This window comes from Thalassophryne amazonica, chromosome 9 (assembly GCF_902500255.1).
Source record: "Thalassophryne amazonica chromosome 9, fThaAma1.1, whole genome shotgun sequence".
NCBI classification, from domain to species: domain Eukaryota; kingdom Metazoa; phylum Chordata; class Actinopteri; order Batrachoidiformes; family Batrachoididae; genus Thalassophryne; species Thalassophryne amazonica.
Genome location: NC_047111.1, coordinates 99,789,817 through 99,814,377, shown reverse-complemented (window position 1 = coordinate 99,814,377; position 24,561 = coordinate 99,789,817). Strand labels below are relative to the sequence as shown.

The 24,561-nt window shown below is 44.4% G+C and overlaps 1 protein-coding gene across 1 annotated transcript in view; it reads left to right on the top strand.

The window, feature by feature from the left end:
* Nucleotides 1-23,474, top strand: part of lim2.1 (lens intrinsic membrane protein 2.1) — a 47,765-nt gene extending 24,291 nt beyond the window's left edge. The window contains exon 5 of the mRNA XM_034177468.1: nucleotides 23,253-23,474. Within this exon, the coding sequence (XP_034033359.1) occupies nucleotides 23,253-23,314 (62 nt within the window). The 3' untranslated portion in view covers nucleotides 23,315-23,474. The remainder of the gene's footprint in view (nucleotides 1-23,252) is intronic.
* Nucleotides 23,475-24,561: the final 1,087 nt, after the last annotated feature.

Here is a 24,561-nt window from a genome sequence, read left to right as displayed (position 1 = left end):
GCATCTCACGTGCCTGGAAAGTCCTCACCATCTCATTTAGTTCCTTCACACTTTATTTTCATTAAATGCTGAGGAGCATTTTTATGAATAAAAACCTTCACCTTCACATCAGATCTAGGCTTGCATCTCAGATGTACTTTCTGGTAAATTGTAGCTGAACTTTCAGGTCTTCTTTTTAAGAAAATCCTCCTCTATACCACTTCATCAGGAAGCTGTATTTTATATTTTTAATTTCATCAAGTTGTAGACATTTGCCTTCAGTTTGAGTTCAAGGAAAATAACTTTAGATTTATTTATTTATTTATTTATTTGTATTTTAAATGGCATAAACAAATTAAAACATGTGAAATACCAAGCGTTAACAATACTTTTGAGAACAGTTGAGAAACACTCATGTGGCATGTGTATTTTTTTTTAAGTGAAATGCATCATCCTGGTGTCATTAAAAGAGCAAAATTAAGAGGTTATTTAAAAATAAGTCCTTCAGAGAGCAAAATTAAGAGGTTATGCAGGTTTTATACAGAACAGAGGAGGAGTAAATTACCTGTATTTCTTTCAGCCTGAGCATCTTTGCGTTATATCTCATATAAGCCAACAGAGCATTAATCAGCTGCTGTCTGTTCGTATCATTCAATAAATCACATATATATAAGAAACACATATTGTAATACCCCTAGCTGCAGAGAAGTCAGCCGAAGACCGTGGTTCTCTTCCAGAACTTTTATTTAACACTCAAAAAAGAAAAGAGTTGCTGTTGCAGCCACAACTCACGCTGAAGACGCCTCATAACACCGAGCTGCTTCCTCTCACTCCTCTTTTCCTCTCTCTCTCACTCCCCCTCCCAACTCATGAACAGTTAACCCTTGCGTGACAACATGAACATTAGAACTATGATCATTACACTGCCCCCCCCCCCCTTTATGAAGCCCCTCGCCCTCGAGGGGTCAACAAATAATCCTCAAACCGTGGAGGTCTCTGTCTCTGTTTCTGTGGCCTGCGTGGGTCTGGCCCACACTCATTCCCAGATGGCAGCAGAGGCTTAGTGCATGTCACTGGAGATGAGACTGGGGAATCTGGTCCTGCGAGCCCCTCCCCTATAGGGTGCCAATCTATCCTGGTGGAGGGCTACTTTCCTGCCCTTCAGGGGCACTTGGACCCTATAAACCACCTCCCTGACACACTCTAGCACCCTGCATGGGCCATTCCAGTGACTGTCCAGTTTTGGACAACGCGCTTTCTTTCGTTTGGGCGTATAGACCCAAACCAGTTCACCGGCCCTGAAGCTTCTGCCTTCGCTCCTCAAATCGTAGTTCCTTTTGTCTCATGCCAGCCTTCTCCAGCTGGTCTCTGGCAAATGTGTGAGCTATCTCGAGACGATCCTGCAGCTTCCTTGCATACTCTGGTCCTGGTGGGTCCCGTGTTGTGTCTGGTGGCCACCCAAAAACCAGCTCAGCTGGGGTCCGGATTTCCCTAGCCAGCATCAGCATGGCAGGGGTGCAGTTTGTAGAGCTCTGAACAGCAGAGCGGTAGGCCATCAAGACCAGGGGAATGTGTCTGTCCCAGTCACGCTGTTGAGTGGCAGTAAGGATTGCTAACTGCTGCTGCATCGTGCGGTTAAAACACTCCACTAAGCCATCACTCTGTGGATGTAACGGTGTGGTGCATGTTTTCTGCACATTCAACCGGTCACACAGAGCTGTGAAAACCTTGGACTCGAAGTTCCAGCCCTTGTCACTGTGGATTATGTCAGGTGTTCCGAACCGGCTGAACATGCCCTCCAACAGGGCGTCTGCCACTGTTTCTGCTTCTTGATCTGGCAGAGCATAAGCTTCTGGCCATTTTATGAAGTAGTCCATCACGCAGAGCACATACTTATTTCCTTGGTCAGACACTGGAACGGGGCCCATGATGTCCACCGCTACCCTCTCCATGGGTTCCCCAACTGCTTGTTGCTGTAGAGGGGCCCGGGACTGATCAAGGGGTCCTTTACACAGTCCAAAGCTGAGAACCTTGAACTGCCAATGTCCCCTGGTGATGCTGAATGCTGTCTTTGGCCTGGATTCCTGGGTGATGGGCACCTGCCAATACCCACTGCGCAGGTCCAGTGATGAGAACCATGAGGAACCAGACACCAAATCCAGGGTCTCATTGACTCGGCAAAGGAGGTAAAAGTCTTTTTTTGTCACCTTATTTAGGGGCCTATAATCCACGCAAAACCTCCACCTTGAGCTAAAGTGACACTTCTCCGGGTGCAACTTCAATCCAGCAGCAGCAATCCTTCCCAGAACCAGCCTCAGGGAGTCCAGCGCAGCCTCGAAGGACCTCCCATGGACGAGGACATCGTCCAAGTACACCAAGCACTCATGTCGAGGAACCTTGGCCAGAACATTGTCCATAAGCCTCTCGAAGGTCCCAGGCGCATTACACAGTCCAAAGCTGAGAACCTTGAACTGCCAATGTCCCCTAGTGGTGCTGAATGCTGTCTTTGGCCTGGATTCCTGGGTAATGGGCACCTGCCAATACCCGCTGTGCAGGTCCAGTGATGAGAACCATGAGGAACCAGACACCAAACCCAGGGTTTCATCGACTCGGCAAAGGAGGTAACAGTCTTTTTTTTGTCACCTTATTTAGGGGCCTATAATTCATGCAAAACCTCCACCTTGAGCTATTCTTTTTAGGGACCATGACCACAGCCGAAGACTATGGGCTGTCTGAGGGCTCGATTATGCCCGCCTCCAGCATGGCTTGAACCTCACGATCAGCAGCCTCCTGTCGAATCATAGGCAAGCGACGGGGTCGCACTTTGATGGGTTGTGCATCCCCAGTGTCAGTGTAGTGCTCCGCCAGGTGTGTGAGGCCCACTTCATTTTCACTGAGTGCAAAAATGTCCTTAAATTCCCACAGAACCTGCCACAGTTCCACTTGCTGCCGTTCATCCAGACCAACGCAGCTTCCTTGCCAGATACCCCGGATAGCCTCCATCCGATCTAGTGGGGCATCCAGCGGGGCTAAAACATCTGCAGACAGCACAGCTGGGGTGAGTGGCGTGGGCGGGCTGGGCTGGATCTCATCCAGATGAGGACTGACTATCTCTGAAAGTGCAGCAGTGCATGAGATGGGCGCCACCGGGAGAACTTGACTGCAGTGCGGGATCAGTTGGATAGTCTGCCCTCCTGGCAAAATGAGCACACCTGCCCCGAGGTCCACTACACACCGTGTGCTTCTGAGAAAGTCCAGGCCCAAGACACATGGGTCTTTCACCTCAGCCACCCATGCTGAAAAAGTCACTGTCAAACCCCCTACCGTTTAAAACAAAAGTTCATCTGCCTTTCATTTCAGCCGTCTGACCAGTCACTGTCCGCAGCCTCACTGACGTCGGCTCTAAAACGGTCCCTTCTGGGACGACATCAGGTCTCATCAATGTGGCAGTAGATCCCGTATCCACGAGGGCTGGGCAGGAAACCTTTCCAACCAGCACAGGACATGGCAGCGGTCACCCACCTCTGTCCAGCCCACAGTCTCTACCGCATCAGCATGCGGATCCTGGTGAATGGTTGATGGGGTCCATGTCATCCGGGCTACACGGACCCTTTCCCGTTTTCCTGCTGACCTTTAGCTTCTGGACAGCGACGGAGCGTGTGTCCTGGCTGGCCACACCCCCAGCAGACAGCAGGCAGGTTGCACTGCACGCCGCTCACACTAGGTCCCACTGACAGATTTTTCACAGCTCGTACCAGCTCCTCTGCCCACACCGGTCTCTGTTCTGGCAGCTCTTTCACAGTGGTAGCCATCACTGGTGTAGGTGTTGACGGCTTTATGGCACAGGTGGCAATCTCCCTCTCCAGGGCCACTTCAAGCGCCTCACCCAGTGTCACAGGGTGGGCGAGCTGTACGTGTAAGCGCAGCTCCACAGGTGTTAGTGCATGGATGAACTGGTCACAGACTAGCTCATTCAGGATTGTGCTTGGCATTCCACCATATGCACGTCTGCCCATTTTCCAAGTGAATTTTAATATTTTTGGCCAAAACAAAAAGTCTGAGGAATGGAAAGAGGAGGAGAGCAAACAAGAAGAACAGCAAAAGCAACGGCATAAAGATTTAACATCAGACGAACTGGACAAGAATGAAGACGGGAAAGAAGAAGAGAACGGTTCTATCCTTGCGGGCTCCGCATCAAAACAGCGAGCGTAGTTTCTGGACCTGTTCCCAGGCCGCAGCTTGACACAGCAGAGAGGGGGGCGGTGTGAGTCGCCCGCTGCGGCTCGAGCCCGCAGACTCGGTAAGCACATCGGAGACAAAATATCGAGACTAGTATAAAATAGTCCCAAATACTCACACATTTTTATCAAGTTCTGTTAACTTAAATAAATATTTGTGTGTTAGCTCACTGTGTGGGACCATGGTATAAGCGGATTAAACAACGAGAAGCCGCGCATTATATGGTTTGAATGCACGACGCGGAGTGTAAAACACCACGACATTTCTGGCATAAAATATGGTCGTTTACTCACTGATATAACTCTGGAGTCCATGGTTCAGATGATGCATTCAGATTCAAATCTTAAAACATAAACAGTTGACAAAACCTCTGGGGGAGCTCCACCTCCCCAGAGTCCCCCCCTCCCCTAATTAGAGCCCTCTTAACCCCCTGCCACTTTAAGCATTTTTTCCCCCGTCTGCATATATAGTAATGGTAAGTGCCATACTGGCAGAACCATTTATGAACATTAATACCCATATATGCAATTTATTCTTGCAAGACAGAAGGTATGTGGTGCGTGAGTGAATGTGATGTGTGTGTGCCCTTCCCGATCCGCCCTTCCCGATCAGCCTACAACATCCTACTCAAAGCCAACCGACAACTTCTATCAGGAAGGTCAGACCACCAAAACAACACAAAGACAGAGAAGAACTAGAGACAAGTGGTGAAAACAATAACTGTGACGTGAAACACCGAGGAGACGGGGCCCCAACCATACAACCTACCATGTCAAACAACCACACATGAACAAACAGTGACAGCAACAGTCTGTTGTGTAATTAGTGAGCATCCATACCCTAATCTAGAACACCATAGTGTTAATCCCCTTAAGAGCACCCAAAAACCGAACTGTGGTGATGGCTACAAACACGCAACCATCCACACACAGAGACCCAGATCACAGCTAAATATCCGATCACTACTGTGGCTGGTGTGTTGGGCCAAGACAAGAGTACAGAACCTTACCTTATGACATGGACCACTCCGGCATCTCCGGATGCTCTTCTGCACTCCGGCAGAAGGGCACAGGGGTCAGGAAAGGCAGCCCCCAGAGCCACCGGGCAGCACAGCAAACCAACAGGGGAGTGCCCCGACAGCGCCGGAACACCCCCCTGACACCACCCCTCTCCACGGAGACACAGGGAGCAACCCTATACCCAAGGGAAATGCGCAGGACGCCAGCATAGGCCCACCAATAGGGGGAGCCCCACAACCACACCACCAGGGCCACAGCCCCCTAGGGCAGGAGCGAGTGGTGGCAAGGATGGGGGGCAAAGGAGCCACCACAACCAAATCCAAAGCACAAGGTAGGGCCCACCGAACCACATGAGGGCGGGGCACGGCTCCCAGACAAGAGGCAAGGCCCAACCCCGGGGCCAGGAAGGACACAAGGCCCCCCGACAGCCAGGCCCCCCAGCTCAGCCAGCAGGGCCCCCCCAGACCCCCCCAACCCACCCCCCACCCCGGATCCCACCGCAAACACCAAAGCCCATGACCAGGAGACCACCCGAGCGAGAGCGGGACCCATCCCACAGAGACCACAGCCACCATCCCCCCAGCAGCCGCCAACCCCCCAGTGCCAAAACCCGCACACCACCACCACCACCCACCCCCACAACAGGCCACAGGACCCCAGGCCCCACAGGCACAGATCAGGGCCACGGAACCATGGCAGAACCAGCGAGGCAGACCCCCCCACCCCAGAGCCCCAGACATCCACAGCCACCCGGGGCCACACTCACCCTACCTACCAACCCCGCCATAGTTGTTACAATTAATCTCCCTTGCTGTGTACGACCTCCTAAGTGTGCAAAGATAAAGTGTTGCATTAAAAGCAGGGCAAGAGACGGCAGGTGGCAGACTGCCATGGGTGGCCATGGCACACTGCTGTGCCACAGCCTGCCCTGCAAACCCACCACTGCCTAGTGACCCCGACTCTAAATTGATGAAGGTGTTTACTAAATGTGTAGAAGTAAGGTGTGTGCATTAAAATTGCAAGACAGGAGTGGCGGATGGAGATCGCAGTGGAAGGCTGCAGCACGGGCTGCGCCACAGACTGCCCTGCAAACCCATCCCCAACACCCTACTGCAAATCTTTTTGAACCCTACAATGTGCTACTTACAACCTAATATGATGTGCGTGCAGGTGCTAACCTGGTGAAGTGCATTAAAAGGGTGTGACATGTGAGGCCCAACCCCAAGCAGCAGGCGGAAGGAGAGGCACGGCAAGGGGAGGAGGCCACATACACCGGCCCCCAGCCCAACCCCAGATCTGGTGGAGGTGCCAGGTAAACCATGGGACGCGGGCAGGCGGGCAGGCGGGCAGCCCCAAAGGAGCACCGAAGGCCAGGGAGGAGCAAACCAACAGGAGGGACAGAGGGCCAGAGAGCCGCAGATGGACAGGCCAACCTGCCCAGAGGTCCACGAACCAGGGAAGGTGCAGGATGGGACCCTGGAGTGGCAGGGGCAGCCAAGGAGCCGAGGGGAGACAGGCGGGCCCCACAAACCCAGAGGGAGAGGCCGGGGCACGGGGGGCCACGTACACCCAAGCACCGAGGAGAGGCACCACCCCTGCCCAGGCACCGGACCCCAACCCACCAACGGCAGAGGAGATAGACCCAACTGAAAAGGAACGATGGCCACCAAACTCCCCCCCGCCACCGCCACCAATACCCCCACCGCCAATGGGACCAGAAGCCCCGCAGCGCGGCACCTGGGCCCCCATCGGCGGGCGGCCAGCCACCCAGCCCTCCCCCCAGGCACAGAGGTGCACCCACCCCCGCAAGGGAGGAGCCAAAGGGAACGCGGGCCAGCACCCGACCCAACCCCCCAGAAGCCCGCGGCAAATTCAAAATGAATGAATTGATAAATAAGGACCATGTTTCATTAAATTTTGGTAATTGTTTTTTTTTTCCATCAATATATATTCGATAAGGAGGTTTGACCGGTGGTTAATTTTGATTGATTGTTTATTTTTCCAATTCAGCAAAATTGTTTTTTGGCAATAGTCAGTGCTACAAGTACAGTTACCTCCGCCAAGGAGGTTATGTTTTCGGTCGAGTTTGTTTATTTGTTTGTCTGTCTGTTTGTCAGCAGGATAACTCAAAAAGTTTTGAACGGATTTTGATGAAATTTTGTGGAGTGGTTGGAAATGACAAGAGGAACAAGTGATTAAATTTTATTGGTGATCCGGATCATGATCCGGATCCAGGAATTTTTTAAAGGATTCTTCACCATTGCGGGATAGGGGGAATTTTGACATTCTAGTTTCTAACTCCACAAAAACAAGGCAGAAAGGCTTGAAAAAAATTAGGGTTTAACATAGGCAAATGTTCTATCAAACAACAAAGTTTGGTGATGATCAGATCCGGATTCCGGATCTGGTGATCCAGAATATGCAAAAATATAGGGAAAATAGAAAATGTGTCAGTGTGAGGTGACAAATGAAGCTAGAGATGCACAACTAACACCAAATTGTAGCTGAATCTGTACTGATTCAGTAAAGTGTCATCAGATTTGATGTAGCTTCAAATGTTATGGAGCCAGAGCCAGAAGAAAACCGCCATTACTGAAGAATCATTTTTATACAATAACTTTTGAACTAATAAAGACATAAAAGTGATTCCAAGTTCTAGTGGTATGTTTTCATGGATGTCAAGGATGTCAAATATAAAGGACAGAAAAGTGTATGTATCATAGTTTTGGTTGTAACACTGAATTGTTGAATAGATTACTGTGCCAAGGAGGGAATCTCTTTAGGGTCAGTGACCCTATGGCCTTGTGTAGCACATGTAACACTTAAAAAATAATTCTATTTCAGAATTTACTGTTATTTATTTACAGAAGTGCTTCATAAATGTTAACAAATTCATATATTTGCAGTTTAGTTGAATAATAAATTTAATTTTGTCTCTTATTTGTTTTTGTCTATAAGCACATGCAATGTCAATATCAGTGTTTAGATGACAGTAGCTTCTGGGAAAGGTGCAAGTTGCAATAAACTGTGATGCCAAGCGCTAAGGATACATGCTATCCAGTCACAGCAGATGAAACTTTTTTACAAATGAAGCAAACATCATTGTTACACTTTTTTAGGTTCAATGATTCCACGGCGTGTAGATGTTATGGCGTCAGTGACCCCATGGCCTTGGCGGAGGTTTGCACTCTCCGAGTGCTTCTAGTTTTAGATTGTTTAGTTGGCAGTTCAATAACTGTCAGGTCTCCAAGTAAACATAAATTAGGAGATAAGGGAATTCCATATCGCAAGATAGAGTACAATTTTTCAGTGACTTTTGACCAAAAACACAAGAGGTGAGCAGAACCAAAGGGCATGATAATAGGTATCAGTGGTGTTTAGCTCACACTGTGAACAAATATCAGAGTCTGAGAAGCCCAGTTTATACATCTTATGTTGTGTGATGTGTGTTCTATGAAGAACTTTGTGTTGGATGAGTTGTAAGTTGGTGTTTTTGTCATTGAAAATGTGTTTTGACAAATCTGTGTCCAGTGGTCAGGGTAAGAGGTGAGGAGGAAGTCCACCCCCCATTTTAAGATGGGTAAATGTAAGACGGTGTCTACGCCTGATATTAACTTATATATCTTAGACAAGGTTTTCTTTATTGGGAGGAAGTTCTTGATGTCTGTCACTGATGTGGGTGGTTCTGGGGGGCACTGATGCGTCTGAATTTTTTACATCACTGCATGCTTTACTTGATGGTAATGAATAAAATTTCCTCCTATAATTCCAAACCTCTGCATCAAGTTGTTAAATGGTATAAACCTTTTATTTTGAAAGAGGTGATGAAGGTGTGTGATTCCTTTCTGTTCCCATGTGCTGACATAAAGAGTTGCTTTATTGATCTTAAAGTCTGGGTTGTGCCAAATAGGAGCATCTGTACATCTGTTCCATGAATCCTCGGTTAAAGGAAGTATCATCGATTCTGACCAGTTAATAGAGTAATCTGATAGTTGTGAGAAAGTAGTGATCAGTTTAAATACTTCTAGTAATGATTTTGAGGGTTCTTGGAGATATAGTATGATATCATCAGCATATAAATTGATTTTGCATTTAAGCATTTTTAAATCTGGATGTAAATTAATATTCAAAGTTTTCAGCTAGTTGACAGTCGGGCTGCACAGTGTGGCCAGATTATTGGATCTCAATATTGTCATGTCAATATGACATACAATATGACTATGACTTCACACAAAGTACAGCAACAGTGAAAATTAAAGATTCTTAAACAAAACAGTAATAATATCACACTCATTTTGCACTCATCATAAGGTTAATATACAGTGGACTCCAAAAGTATTGAAACACTTGGTATTTCACACATTTTAATTTGTTTATGCCATTTCAAATACAAGAAATACAAAAAATATAAAGAATAAACATTTCTAAAATTATCTTCCTCAAAATCAAACTGAAAGCACATGATAATACCTGTAAATAATCAGTTTTATTGTCAGTTTTCTTCAGACAAGTAAGGGGATGGAACCTTGAACATGTCCAAGTCACTGAATATGCCTTGGACTTTATTTACATCAATTATGAAGAAATACAAAAGTTTCTTTCACCAAAACATCAAATCTAGACTTGCGTCTCATATGTACTTTCTGGCAAATTGTAGCTGAAAAGGTCTACGTTTTAAGAAAATCCTCCTCTACACCACTTCATCAGTAAGATGGATTTTATATTTTTAATTAATTTAATCCAAGTTGTAGACATGTGCTTTCAGTTTGAGTTTAAGGAAGATAATTTTAGATTTATTTATCTAAAGTTGTGTCACTGGTGTGTCACTCACATAGCAAAATTATGGGGTTATTTAAAAATAAGTCCTTCAGAGAGCAAAATTAAGAGGTAAGGGCCCTGTCCCACTGGCGTTTAGGAGGATTTGCGTATGGATTGCGCACAAAATTGGCCCATATTCACCAAACATCTGCAGTATCCGTGTAACATGCCAGTATCACGGCCGTCATCCGAACACGCCCGTGATCATCCGCAGAGGCACGCATGTCCGCAGCCAGGATTTTTGAGCTGTTCAAAAATCTGAATCAATCAATCAACTTTTTTTTTATATAGCGCCAAATCACAACAAACAGTTGCCCCAAGGCGCTTTATATTGTAAGGCAAGGCCATACAATAATTATGAAAAACCCCAACGGTCAAAACGACCCCCTATGAGCAAGCACCTGGCTACAGTGGGAAGGAAAAACTCCCTTTTAACAGGAAGAAACCTCCAGCAGAACCAGGCACAGGGAGGGGCAGTCTTCTGCTGAGACTGGTTGGGGCTGAGGGAAAGAACCAGGAAAAAGACATGCTGTGGAGGGGGGCAGAGATCGATCACTAATGATTAAATGCAGAGTGATGCATACGGAGCAAAAAGAGAAAGAAACAGTGCATCATGGGAACCCCCCCACAGTCTACGTCTAAAGCAGCATAACCAAGGGATGGTCCAGGGTCACCTGATCCAGCCCTAACTATAAGCCTTAGCGAAAAGGAAAGTTTTAAGCCTAATCTTAAAAGTAGAGAGGGTATCTGTCTCCCTGATCTGAATTGGGAGCTGGTTCCACAGGAGAGGAGCCTGAAAGCTGAAGGCTCTGCCTCCCATTCTACTCTTACAAACCCTAGGAACTACAAGTAAGCCTGCAGTCTGAGAGCGAAGCGCTCTAATGGGGTAATATGGTACTACGAGGTCCCTAAGATAAGATGAGACCTGATTATTCAAAACCTTATAAGTAAGAAGAAGAATTTTAAATTCTATTCTAGAATTAACAGGAAGCCAATAAAGAGAGGCCAACACGGGTGAGATATGCTCTCTCCTGCTAGTCCCCGTCAGTACTCTAGCTGCAGCATTCTGAACCAACTGAAGGCTTTTTAGGGAACTTTTAGGACAACCTGATAATAATGAATTACAATAGTCCAGCCTAGAGGAAATAAATGCATGAATTAGTTTTTCAGCATCACTCTGAGACAAGACCTTTCTGATTTTAGAGATATTGCGTAAATGCAAAAAGGCAGTCCTACATATTTGTTTAATATGCGCTTTGAATGACATATCCTGATCAAAAATGACTCCAAGATTTCTCACAGTATTACTAGAGGTCAGGGAAATGCCATCCAGAGTAAAGATCTGGTTAGACACCATGCTTCTAAGATTTGTGGGGCCAAGTACAATAACTTCAGTTTTATCTGAGTTTAAAAGCAGGAAATTAGAGGTCATCCATGTCTTTATGTCTGTAAGACAATCCTGCAGTTTAGCTAATTGGTGTGTATCCTCTGGCTTCATGGATAGATAAAGCTGGGTATCATCTGCGTAACAATGAAAATTTAAGCAATACCGTCTAATAATACTGCCTAAGGGAAGCATGTATAAAGTGAATAAAATTGGTCCTAGCACAGAACCTTGTGGAACTCCATAATTAACTTTAGTCTGTGAAGAAGATTCCCCATTTACATGAACAAACTGTAATCTATTAGACAAATATGATTCAAACCACCGCAGCGCAGTGCCTTTAATACCTATGACATGCTCTAATCTCTGTAATAAAATTTTATGGTCAACAGTATCAAAAGCAGCACTGAGGTCCAACAGAACAAGCACAGAGATAAGTCCACTGTCCGAAGCCATAAGAAGATCATTTGTAACCTTCACTAATGCTGTTTCTGTGCTATGATGAATTCTAAAACCTGACTGAAACTCTTCAAATAGACCATTCCTCTGCAGGTGATCAGTTAGCTGTTTTACAACTACCCTCTCAAGAATCTTTGAGAGAAAAGGAAGGTTGGAGATTGGCCTATAATTAGCTAAGATAGCTGGGTCAAGTGATGGCTTTTTAAGTAATGGTTTAATTACTGCCACCTTAAAAGCCTGTGGTACATAACCAACTAACAAAGATAGATTGATCATATTTAAGATTGAAGCATTAAATAATGGTAGGAATTCCTTGAGCAGCCTGGCAGGAATGGGGTCTAATAAACATGTTGATGGTTTGGATGAAGTAACTAATGAAAATAACTCAGACAGAACAATCGGAGAGAAAGAGTCTAACCAATGTGGATGACATCCGCCTTACATACTCCATACATACTCAATTCATACACAATACGTACTCACTCTGTGCGCTGTATATCTGCCGTTAACCGCTGATATCCGCAACTGGCGGGGATTTGCGGCTTGGCAGCGGACCGGGACAGTGTGTAAAACAGATATATTGCACGCCCATCATGTCCACATCACAAACTAAAATATGTTGTAGCGAATGCAAACAAATTGACCACGAATAAAGCGTTTTTATTACATCTGCTTTGCAGCTGATTTGCGTACAATCTGTAATGCATAACAAACACGTCACGTAAACCCAAAGTATTATATGTGGCAGAAAGCGACATACCTGCCAGTCAGTGCTGGTCCGGCTGTGTAGATCCACAAAGGACTTTTATTTAACACCAACAAAAGGAAGAGTTGCTGTGTACCCACAACTCACGCTGACGTCTGTTTTCTGTGACACTCTCAAAAAAACAAAAAAAACCACCGTCTCACACCCGGAGTGGCTTCCCCCCTCCCGCTCCCCAAACTCATGAACAGTTAACCCTCGCATGCCAACACTCTGTGATCAACTTGTCCAAGTCCAGCAAATGCTCCAGAGGCTGCATTGTTGGTGTGAATAGTGATGCCGAAAGGCCCGAGTGCGCTTATTTTATGACCACAATGCAGATGCCATGCACGCACAACACATGCGTGATGCATTCATAATACACCCGTAATACTGCCGTGATAATCTCAATGTGTCGGATCAGTTTCCTCACTACGTGTTATATAACCGTGATTGTTCATCATATATTCACTATATATTATTAATATATCTGTAATTCATACTGGGACATTTGTCATTTTTGGCCATTTTTGTTGCGGACGACAATGAACACCCGCAATTTGTATACTCAATTCATGCGCAATTAATCCTCTCCCCAGTGGGACAGGGCCCTAACACAGGTTTTATACAGAACAGTGAAGGAGTAAATTACCTGTATTTCTTTCAGCCTGAGCGTCACGTTATATTTCATGAATCAACAGTTGCAGACTCATTTAAAATCACTGGAGAAACACGTATACATACAGTAGTGTTCAAAATAATAGTAGTGCTATGTGACTAAAAACATTAATCCAGGTTTTGAGTATATTTCTTATTGTTACATGGGAAACAAGGTACCAGTAGATTCAGTAGATTCTCACAAATCCAACAAGACCAAGCATTCATGATATGCACACTCTTAAGGCTATGAAATTGGGCTATTAGTAAAAAAAAAAAAAAAAAAAAAGTAGAAAAGGGGGTGTTCAAAATAATAGTAGAGTGGCATTCAGTCAGTGAGTTTGTCAATTTTGTGGAACAAATAGGTGTGAATCAGGTGTCCCCTATTTAAGGATGAAGCCAGCATGAAGCATCAAGCCAGCTTGAACATGCTTTTCTCTTTGAAAGCCTGAGGAAAATGGGACGTTCAAGACATTGTTCAGAAGAACAGCGTAGTTTGATTAAAAAGTTGATTGGAGAGGGGAAAACTTATGCGCAGGTGCAAAAAATTATAGGCTGTTCATCTACAATGATCTCCAATGCTTTAAAATGGACAAAAAAACAGAGACGCATGGAAGAAAACGGAAAACAACCATCAAAATGGATAGAATAACCAGAATGGCAAAGGCTCACCCATTGATCAGCTCCAGGATGATCAAAGACAGTCTGGAGTTACCTGTAAGTGCTGTGACAGTTAGAAGACACCTGTGTGAAGCTAATTTATTTGCAAGAATCCCCCACAAAGTCCCTCTGTTAAATAAAAGACGTGCAGAAGAGGTTACAATTTGCCAAAGAACACATCAACTGGCCTAAAGAGAAATGGAGGAATATTTTGTGGACTGATGAGAGTAAAATTGTTCTTTTTGGGTGCAAGGGCCGCAGACAGTTTGTGAGACGACCCCCAAACTGAATTCAAGCCACAGTTCACAGTGAAGACAGTGAAGCATGGTGGTGTAAGCATCATGATATGGGTATGTTTCTCCTATGGTGTTGGGCCCATATATCGCATACCAGGTATCATGGATCAGTTTGGATATGTCAAAATACTTGAAGAGGTCATGTTGCCTTATGCTGAAGAGGACATGCCCTTGAAATGGGTGTTTCAACAAGACAATGACCCCAAGCACACTAGTAAATGGGCAAAATCTTGGTTCCAAACCAACAAAATTAATGCCTCGCAGATGTGAAGAAATCATGAAAAACTGTGGTTATACAACTAAATACTAGTTTAGTGATTCACAGGATTGCTAGAAAAGCAGTTTGAACATAATAGTTTTGAGTTTGCAGCGTCAACAGCAGATGCTACTATTATTGTGAACACCCCCTTTTCTACTTTTTTTTTTACCAATAGCCCAATTTCATAGCCTTAAGAGTGTGCATATCATGACTGCTTGGTCTTGTTGGATTTGTGGCTTGCCTCTACTGGTGGTTGGCTCTCACTGCGGTATTGTATCACTTCCTGTTCCAGAGCACAGCGGTGTTTTGCTGTATCTGTTAGCTGTTTAATCTGTGCAGTTAGATTGATCTAGTTATCTAGATAACGATTTGTTTCCGAGTGTAATCTTCACGTGCCTTAACTAAAGCACTCCCTCTGCTGAATCACCTCTAAATTATTCACACATTATTCACTTTGCGTGTTTTTAGGAATCCGCTAGCTTAGCGCAGCTACTAGCTCTTAGCCGATTTAGCATGGCGGCTTCTCCTGTCTCTCCCGCACTTTTCTGCTCTGGGTGTGAAATGTTTAGTTATTCCTCAGCCTCCTTTAGCAGTAATGGTACTTGTAATAAGTGTAGCTTATTCATAGCTTTGGAGGCCAGGCTGGGCGAATTGGAGACTCGGCTCCGCACCGTGGAAAATTCTACAGCTAGCCAGGCCCCTGTAGTCGGTGCGGACCAAGGTAGCTTAGCCGCCGTTAGTTCCCCTCTGGCAGATCCCGAGCGGCCGGAAAGCAGGCCGACTGGGTGACTGTGAGGAGGAAGCGTAGTTCTAAACAGAAGCCCCGTGTACACCGCCAACCCGTTCACATTTCTAACCGTTTTTCCCCACTCGGCGACACACCCGCCGAGGATCAAACTCTGGTTATTGGCGACTCTGTTTTGAGAAATGTGAAGTCAGCGACACCAGCAACCATAGTCAATTGTCTTCCGGGGGCCAGAGCAGGCGACATTGAAGGAAATTTGAAACTGCTGGCTAAGGCTAAGCGTAAATTTGGTAAGATTGTAATTCACGTCGGCAGTAATGACACCCGGTTACGCCAATCGGAGGTCACTAAAATTAACATTGAATCGGTGTGTAACTTTGCAAAAACAATGTCGGACTCTGTAGTTTTCTCTGGGCCCCTCCCCAATCGGACCGGGAGTGACATGTTTAGCCACATGTTCTCCTTGAATTGCTGGCTGTCTGAGAGGTGTCCAAAAAATGAGGTAGGCTTCATAGATAATTGGCAAAGCTTCTGGGGAAAACCTGGTCTTGTTAGGAGAGACGGCATCCATCCCACTTTGGATGGAGCAGCTCTCATTTCTAGAAATCTGGCCAATTTTCTTAAATCCTCCAAACCGTGACTATCCAGGGTTGGGACCAGGAAGCAGAGTTGTAGTCTTACACACCTCTCTGCAGCTTCTCTCCCCCTGCCATCCCCTCATTACCCCATCCCCGTAGAGACGGTGCCTGCTCCCAGACCACCAATAACCAGTAAAAAACCTATTTAAGCATAAAAATTCAAAAAGAAAAAATAATATAGCACCTTCAACTGCACCACAGACTAAAACAGTTAAATGTGGTCTATTAAACATTAGGTCTCTCTCTTCTAAGTCCCTGTTGGTAAATGATATAATAATTGATCAACATATTGATTTGTTCTGCCTTACAGAAACCTGGTTACAGCAGGATGAATATGTAAGTTTAAATGAGTCAACACCCCCGAGTCACACTAACTGTCAGAATGCTCGTAGCACGGGCCGAGGTGGAGGATTAGCAGCAATCTTCCATTCCAGCTTATTAATTAATCAAAAACCCAGACAGAGCTTTAATTCATTTGAAAGCTTGACTCTTAGTCTTGTCCATCCAAATTGGAAGTCCCAAAAACCAGTTTTATTTGTTATTATCTATCGTCCACCTGGTCGTTACTGTGAGTTTCTCTGTGAATTTTCAGACCTTTTGTCTGACTTAGTGCTTAGCTCAGATAAGATAATTATAGTGGGCGATTTTAACATCTACACAGATGCTGAGAATGACAGCCTCAACACTGCATTTAATCTATTATTAGACTCTATTGGCTTTGCTCAAAATGTAAATGAGTCCACCCACCACTTTAATCATATCTTAGATCTTGTTCTGACTTATGGTATGGAAATAGAAGACTTAACAGTATTCCCTGAAAACTCCCTTCTGTCTGATCATTTCTTAATAACATTTACATTTACTCTGATGGACTACCCAGCAGTGGGGAATAAGTTTCATTACACTAGAAGTCTTTCAGAAAGCGCTGTAACTAGGTTTAAGGATATGATTCCTTCTTTATGTTCTCTAATGCCATATACCAACACAGTGCAGAGTAGCTACCTAAACTCTGTAAGGGAGATAGAGTATCTCGTCAAGTTTTACATCCTCATTGAAGACAACTTTGGATGCTGTAGCTCCTCTGAAAAAGAGAGCTTTAAATCAGAAGTGCCTGACTCCGTGGTATAACTTACAAACTCGTAGCTTAAAGCAGATAACCCGTAAGCTGAAGAGGAAATGGCGTCTCACTAATTTAGAAGATCTTCACTTAGCCTGGAAAAAGAGTCTGTTGCTCTATAAAAAGCCCTCTGTAAAGCTAGGACATCTTTCTACTCATCACTAATTGAAGAAAATAAGAACAACCCCAGGTTTCTTTTCAGCACTGTAGCCAGGCTGACAAAGAGTCAGAGCTCTATTGAGCTGAGTATTCCATTAACTTTAACTAGTAATGACTTCATGACTTTCTTTGCTAACAAAATTTTAACTATTAGAGAAAAAATTACTCATAACCATCCCAAAGACGTATCGTTATCTTTGGCTGCTTTCAGTGATGCCGGTATTTGGTTAGACTTTCTCTCAGATTGTTCTGTCTGAGTTATTTTCATTAGTTACTTCATCCAAACCATCAACATGTCTATTAGACCCCGTTCTTACCAGGCTGCTCAAGGAAGCCCTACCATTATTTAATGCTTCGATCTTAAATATGATCAATCTATCTTTGTTAGTTGGCTATGTACCACAGGCTTTTAAGGTGGCAGTAATTAAACCATTACTTAAAAAGCCATCACTTGACCCAGCTATCTTAGCTAATTATAGGCCAATCTCCAACCTTCCTTTTCTCTCAAAAATTCTTGAAAGGGTAGTTGTAAAACAGCTAACTGATCATCTGCAGAGGAATGGTCTATTTGAAGAGTTTCAGTCAGGTTTTAGAATTCATCATAGTACAGAAACAGCATTAGTGAAGGTTACAAATGATCTTCTTATGGCCTCGGACAGTGGACTCATCTCTGTGCTTGTTCTGTTAGACCTCAGTGCTGCTTTTGATACTGTTGACCATAAAATTTTATTACAGAGATTAGAGCATGCCATAGGTATTAAAGGCACTGCGCTGCGGTGGTTTGAATCATATTTGTCTAATAGATTACAATTTGTTCATGTAAATGGGGAATCTTCTTCACAGACTAAACTTAATTATGGAGTTCCACAAGGTTCTGTGCTAGGACCAATTTTATTCACTTTATACATGCTTCCCTTAGGCAGTATTATTAGACGGTATTGCTTAAATTTTCATTGTTACGCAGATGATACCCAGCTTTATCTATCCATGAAGCCAGACAACACACACCAATTAGCTAAACTGCAGGATTGTCTTACAGACATAAAGACATGGATGACCTCTAATTTCCTGCTTTTAAACTCAGATAAAACTGAAGTTATTGTACTTGGCCCCACAAATCTTAGAAACATGGTGTCTAACCAGATCCTTACTCTGGATGGCATTACCCTGACCTCTAGTAATACTGTGAGAAATCTTGGAGTCATTTTTGATCAGGATATGTCATTCAAAGCGCATATTAAACAAATATGTAGGACTACTTTTTTGCATTTACGCAATATCTCTAAAATTAGAAAGGTCTTGTCTCAGAGTGATGCTGAAAAACTAATTCATGCATTTATTTCCTCTAGGCTGGACTATTGTAATTCATTATTATCAGGTTGTCCTAAAAGTTCCCTAAAAAGCCTTCAGTTAATTCAAAATGCTGCAGCTAGAGTACCAACGGGGACTAGAAAGAGAGAGCATATCTCACCCATATTGGCCTCTCTTTATTGGCTTCCTGTTAATTCTAGAATAGAATTTAAAATTCTTCTTCTTACTTATAAGGTTTTGAATAATCAGGTCCCATCTTATCTTAGGGACCTCGAAGTACCATATCACCCCAATAGAGCGCTTCGCTCTCAGACTGCAGGCTTACTTGTAGTTCCTAGGGTTTATAAGAGTAGAATGGGAGGCAGAGCCTTCAGCTTTCAGGCTCCTCTCCTGTGGAACCAGCTCCCAATTCAGATCAGGGAGACAGACACCCTCTCTACTTTTAAGATTAGGCTTAAAACTTTCCTTTTTGCTAAAGCTTATAGTTAGGGCTGGATCGGGTGACCCTGAACCATCCCTTAGTTATGCTACTATAGACGTAGACTGCTGGGGGGTTCCCATGATGCACTGTTTCTTTCTCTTTTTGCTCTGTATGCACCACTCTGCATTTAATCATTAGTGATCGATCTTTGCTCCCCTCCACAGCATGTCTTTTTCCTGGTTCTCTCCCTCAGCCCCAACCAGTCCCAGCAGAAGACTGCCCCTCCCTGAGCCTGGTTCTGCTGGAGGTTTCTTCCTGTTAAAAGGGAGTTTTTCCTTCCCACTGTAGCCAAGTGCTTGCTCACAGGGGGTCGTTTTGACCGTTGGGGTTTTACATAATTATTGTATGGCCTTGCCTTACAATATGCGAGGGCTGTCAATAAAGTAACGGTCCTTTTTATTTTTTTCAAAAACTATATGGATTTCATTCATGTTTTTACGTCAGACATGCTTGAACCCTCGTGCGCATGCGTGAGTTTTTCCACGCCTGTCGGTGACATCATTCGCCTGTGAGCACTCCTTGTGGGAGGAGTCATCCAGCCCCTCGTCGGAATTCCTTTGTCTGAGAAGTTGCTGAGAGACTGGCGCGTTGTTTGATCAAAATTTTTTTCTAAACCTGTCGAAGTGGACACAGTTCGAAAAATTAAGCTGGTTTTCAGTGAAAATTTTAATGGCTGATGAGAGATTTTGAGGTGATTCTGTCGCTTTAAGGACTTTTCACGGTGCGAGACGTCGCGCAGCGCTCTCAGGCGGCGTCATCAGCCTGTTCAAGCTGAAAACCTCCACATTTCAGGCTCTATTGATCCAGGACGTTGTGAGAGAACAGAGAAGTTTCAGAAGTCGGTTTCAGCATTTTATCCGGATATTCCACTGTTAAAGGAGATTTTTTTAATGAAAGACGTGCGGACGGATCCGCGCGTCGGGACGCAGCCGACGCGGTGCGGCAGCACAGGAAAAACACCTCCGTGTTGATAACCATTTGTAAAATCCAGGCGGCTTTTGATGGCTTTCAGTGGAGTGAGTATATGAGAAATTGTTTAACAGGCAGGACATGTTCCAACTTGTCCTTAAGGCTTTCAACAGAGGTGTTTTTCCTGTGGCGGAGCGTCACGGCAGCTGCGTCCCGACGCGCGGACCCGTCCGCACGTCTTTCATTAAAAAAAATCTCCTTTAACAGTGGAATATCCAGATAAAATGCTGAAATCGACTTCTGAAACTTCTCTGTTCTCTCACGACGTCCTGGATCAATAGAGCCTGAAATGTGGAGGTTTTCAGCTTGAACAGGCTGATGACGCCGCCTGAGAGCGCTGTGCGACGTCTCGCACCGTGAAAAGTCCTTAAAGCGACAGTCTCACCTCAAAATCTCTCATCAGCCGTTAAAATTTTCACTGAAAACCAGCTTAATTTTTCGAACCGTGTCCACTTCGATGTGTCTCACAGGTTTAGAAAAAAATTTTGATCAAACAACGCGCCAGTCTCTCAGCAACTTCTCAAAGGAATTCCGACGAGGGGCTGGACGACTCCTCCCAAAAGGAGTGCTCACAGGCGAATGACGTCACCGACAGGCGTGGAAAAACTCACGCATGCGCACGAGGGTTCAAGCATGTCTGACGTAAAAACAATGAATGAAATCCATATAGTTTTTGAAAAAAATAAAAAGGACCGTTACTTTATTGACAGCCCTCGTACAGCGCCTTGGGGCAACTGTTTGTTGTGATTTGGCGATATATAAAAAAAAATTGATTGATTGTGAGAATCTACTGAATCTACTGGTACCTTGTTTCCCATGTAACAATAAGAAATATACTCAAAACCTGGATTAATCTTTTTAGTCACATACCAGGCCCGGATCCAGACCGGTTTGGACCGATGCAGCTGCATCGGCCAAATTTTTTTACGCATCGTTCGTCATCGGTAAAAAAAAAATCTTGAATAATTCTGAATAGTGCCGAACGTGTCCCCGCGGTGAACACAGCTTTTCGGTGGTTTTCATGTCAACCTATATTCTGTAAATTATACGGATTTTTCCGAGTTTCAGAGTCATACGACATACAAATAAAGTCGGATATTCAGGGTTTGGTCTGCAATCAACCATTTCTGCAGCGCGGCTCCACTTTGAAACCATGAACCATTGAAGCAATGCTTCGATTCAGTAGCTCGTTGGTTCTTTAATTCACTGCTCTTCAGAAATGACAAGTCCGCTTCTTAACCCCTCTCAAAGCCATTAAAATATCATCAGTCACTTTTGTGTGGATTAAAGTCACTAACTGGGACTCTTGTCTTGCTGCTGTCAAGAAACAAGAATCGTCCTCCGTTCCGTTCACACAGCTCGAAACGCTGCGCGGCCGAGACAGAGTCTGATCGGAATTAATAACTTCAAAATGAATCGCCACTTTAAATAAAATGACACCTCTTTCCAAGCGTTGTAATACAGACAAGAAACTACAGTAGACTAAAACGTTTTTTTTTTCTCCCAAAATGAAACGTGCTGTATTTTTTCAGTATTACATCCTGAAGTGAAGCACAGCAGCTGTATAAAGGGTTTTCATGTGACGTATCGGTCACGTCATTTTGTGTCCCGCGGCCATTCTGGATTACGACGCGGTGGCCGCTGTGATACACTACGTGCATTTGGCGAACAATTGCAGAAGCTTCAACGTCGGTGTGAAGAAGCCTCACAGCACCGTGGCGCTGAGAGAGATCTGCCGCTAACAGAAATCCACTGTTACCAGAATTTTATCTTATTTTATTCTGCAATAAAATTATTTAAGAATACATAAAAATACCGCTGAGGATAACACAAGAATGTGTCCAGTACAGATGCTTATTTACATTGTGGTCCTCGAGCACCGAGCTGCTGATCCACAAGCTGCCCTTCTAGCACCTGGTGAGAGAAATCACTCAGGACTTCAAGACGACCTCCGCTTTCAGAGCTCTGCTGTGATGCTCTGCAGGAGGCCGGCGAGGCTGACCTGGTCAGCAGCGTCCTAGTTTACAATATATTTAAACATGTCTTCAAAATTGTTAAATATATGCTGATGCATATACAATCTATAATCCAGCAAAGCAGCTATGTAATGTGTGAGCGTCTTTTATAGTGATATAAGTCCTTTAGAAACTATTATAAATACAACTGTCATAACTTCTGTTCAAACATGAAACCAGTTGTTTATATACACAAATTATAGAAATAATTCATGGAAAAATAAATGTATAAGCTTCAACAAGTAATATTTGTCATCCACTTGATACTGGGGCTTAATAAATCACTTTCAAGACTGATTCACTGGGCCCTGGGTGCAAGTGACACACGAGTCATGTTATCAAATAGCTGTTAGTCTGGAGAATACATAACACATGCTCATCAGTTGGACAGGGTAGTCTTCTAACTAGTAACAATTTTTGGGGGAAATAAATACAAAGACACTGACATCTACAAAATTTAATTTTGATAGGAAAAAAACTGACTTCACTTGCCACTTAGTTTTACCCTTAATGTATCCATAAACAAAACACTAATTTATAAGGGATGTCTTTCTGCATAAAAATATGGCATAACTGCTGCAAAAATATATGTAGTTTTGCAGATATAACCCTGGTTTCCCCTACACTTTACAGCACACAACAGCAAACAGGGGTTATTTTCAACATTGCACCTTCTACAATCAATTACATGCCTAACAATTAGGCAACATTCTCTGTCACTCAGGTGGATCAAATCGCATGCAGCATTCAGGACTGAATATTTGTCCAGATATTTTTAACACAAACATGCATTTCCAGATTTTTTTAAAAACCTGTTGTGAAGTTTCGAAGCGGGGAGCTTGTCTAATCACAGTCACAGAGAGATGCAGGTGATGAAGACCTAGAGTGAGTTTAGTGAAGAGCCACGTTTGGGAGGAAACAGTCTAACCATACATGGGTTAAACCAAGCGGCTGAATCAATGATGTGACATTATCATAAAGTGACCCTTTTAGTTGGCGCTCATCTCTGAATCCTGTTGCACGCTGTGTATTTCCTGCTGATCAGCAGGCTTTTCACCCCACTGAATATGAAAATAGTTCTATATGCTGAAAATGCCAAAATGATAAAGTGCTTCAAAGGAAAGTATTCCACCTCAACATGAGCTAAAGCAGCCCAGAAAATAAAGCAGTCAAACTAGGGAGCCCACACATCCAGTATGGCGGACCGATACTACAGTTTTCCTTTGATTGAACATGTAATTTTGTTTAATCATAAAATTTATTTCTTGACTGATGGCAAACATTGACCCTCTCTTTTCTCTTCAGGAGTATTCTATTTGTGCGCCTATCGGATGCACGAGTGCCCCAGGAACACATCCTCTCATTAAAGACTGAAAAATCATCACTGATGTAAGATATGAACTGCGATCATGAGAGCTGCACTAAAGACGACTGCCGAGTCTCACCTTCGACAGGGACCCAACATTTTCCTCTGTAATGTTAAAAACCAGAGTTTAAGTGATTTGAATAAAAAGAAAATGAAAATCATGTCTTCATTTTCAATCACATATTTTCTGTTTGGGAACTAGTGATTCAACTCATTTTATTTATGCAGTGCCAAATCACAACATAAGTCACCCCAAAGCACTGTACACAAGCAAGGTTTAAGCTGCAACCTCTTCATGAGCAGATTAGTGACTGTGGGAAAGAAAAAAAAAATCTTGTGTTTTGTGGCGATTGGAAGAAACCTCAAGCAGACCAGACTCAGTGGGGTGACAATCTACTTTCACCATACCACCAAATAAAAAAAAACAAAAAAAAAAAACAGAATTGTCACAACATGTGAAAAAAATGTTGCTGTCATGATGTGACCACAAATACAAGATTAGGACCCAAAAGCAGGGAGCCAAGGTGAGGCACTGGCAGAAGGCGACACCGACTGGACCAGAATGCAGGATGGCCAAGTTCCCAAACCAGATGACGGAAGTCCACAGAAACAGGACCAGGCAGCTGTGTCGGAGCTGATTGGTGGTAGGAATGCTGATGACAAGAGAAAATGGTTAGAAAAATCCAAGGAAGAACCAAGTCAAAATTTACACAGAGTGAAACACAAGGAACACTGAGGCCAGGTACTATGCAGGTAGAACTGAGTTTGTGGCGATTGTAGAGACGCATGTCCGGGGTTTAAAGGCAGGTAGTGGTGACTGATGACAGTGTGCTGAATCAGCTGCATGATGCAGCACAACGGCACCCCCCACCCCCAATGGGAGCCCCCAGGTGACCTACCAGGCTTTCCTGGGTGGACCCGATAGAAGTTCCAGAAAAGGGAGGGGTCCAAGATGAGGCCCCGCAAGACCCAGGAGCTCTCCTCCAGCCCATAACCCCCCCCAGTGCACCAGATACTGGAAACTCCAGGATCCGGTGCACTGTCCATGCCAGATGGCCATCCATGAGCCGGGGTGGAGGAGAGGAATTGGCTGGAGGGCATAGAGTGCTGGCGTGGACAGGCTTCAGCTGAGAGACATGAAACACTGGATGGATGTGAAGTGAACGCGGCAGTTGCAGCTTAACAGTCACAGGGCTGATGACCCGAAAGGGACCCAGGAAATGTGGGGCTAGTTTCTGAGTCTCTGCA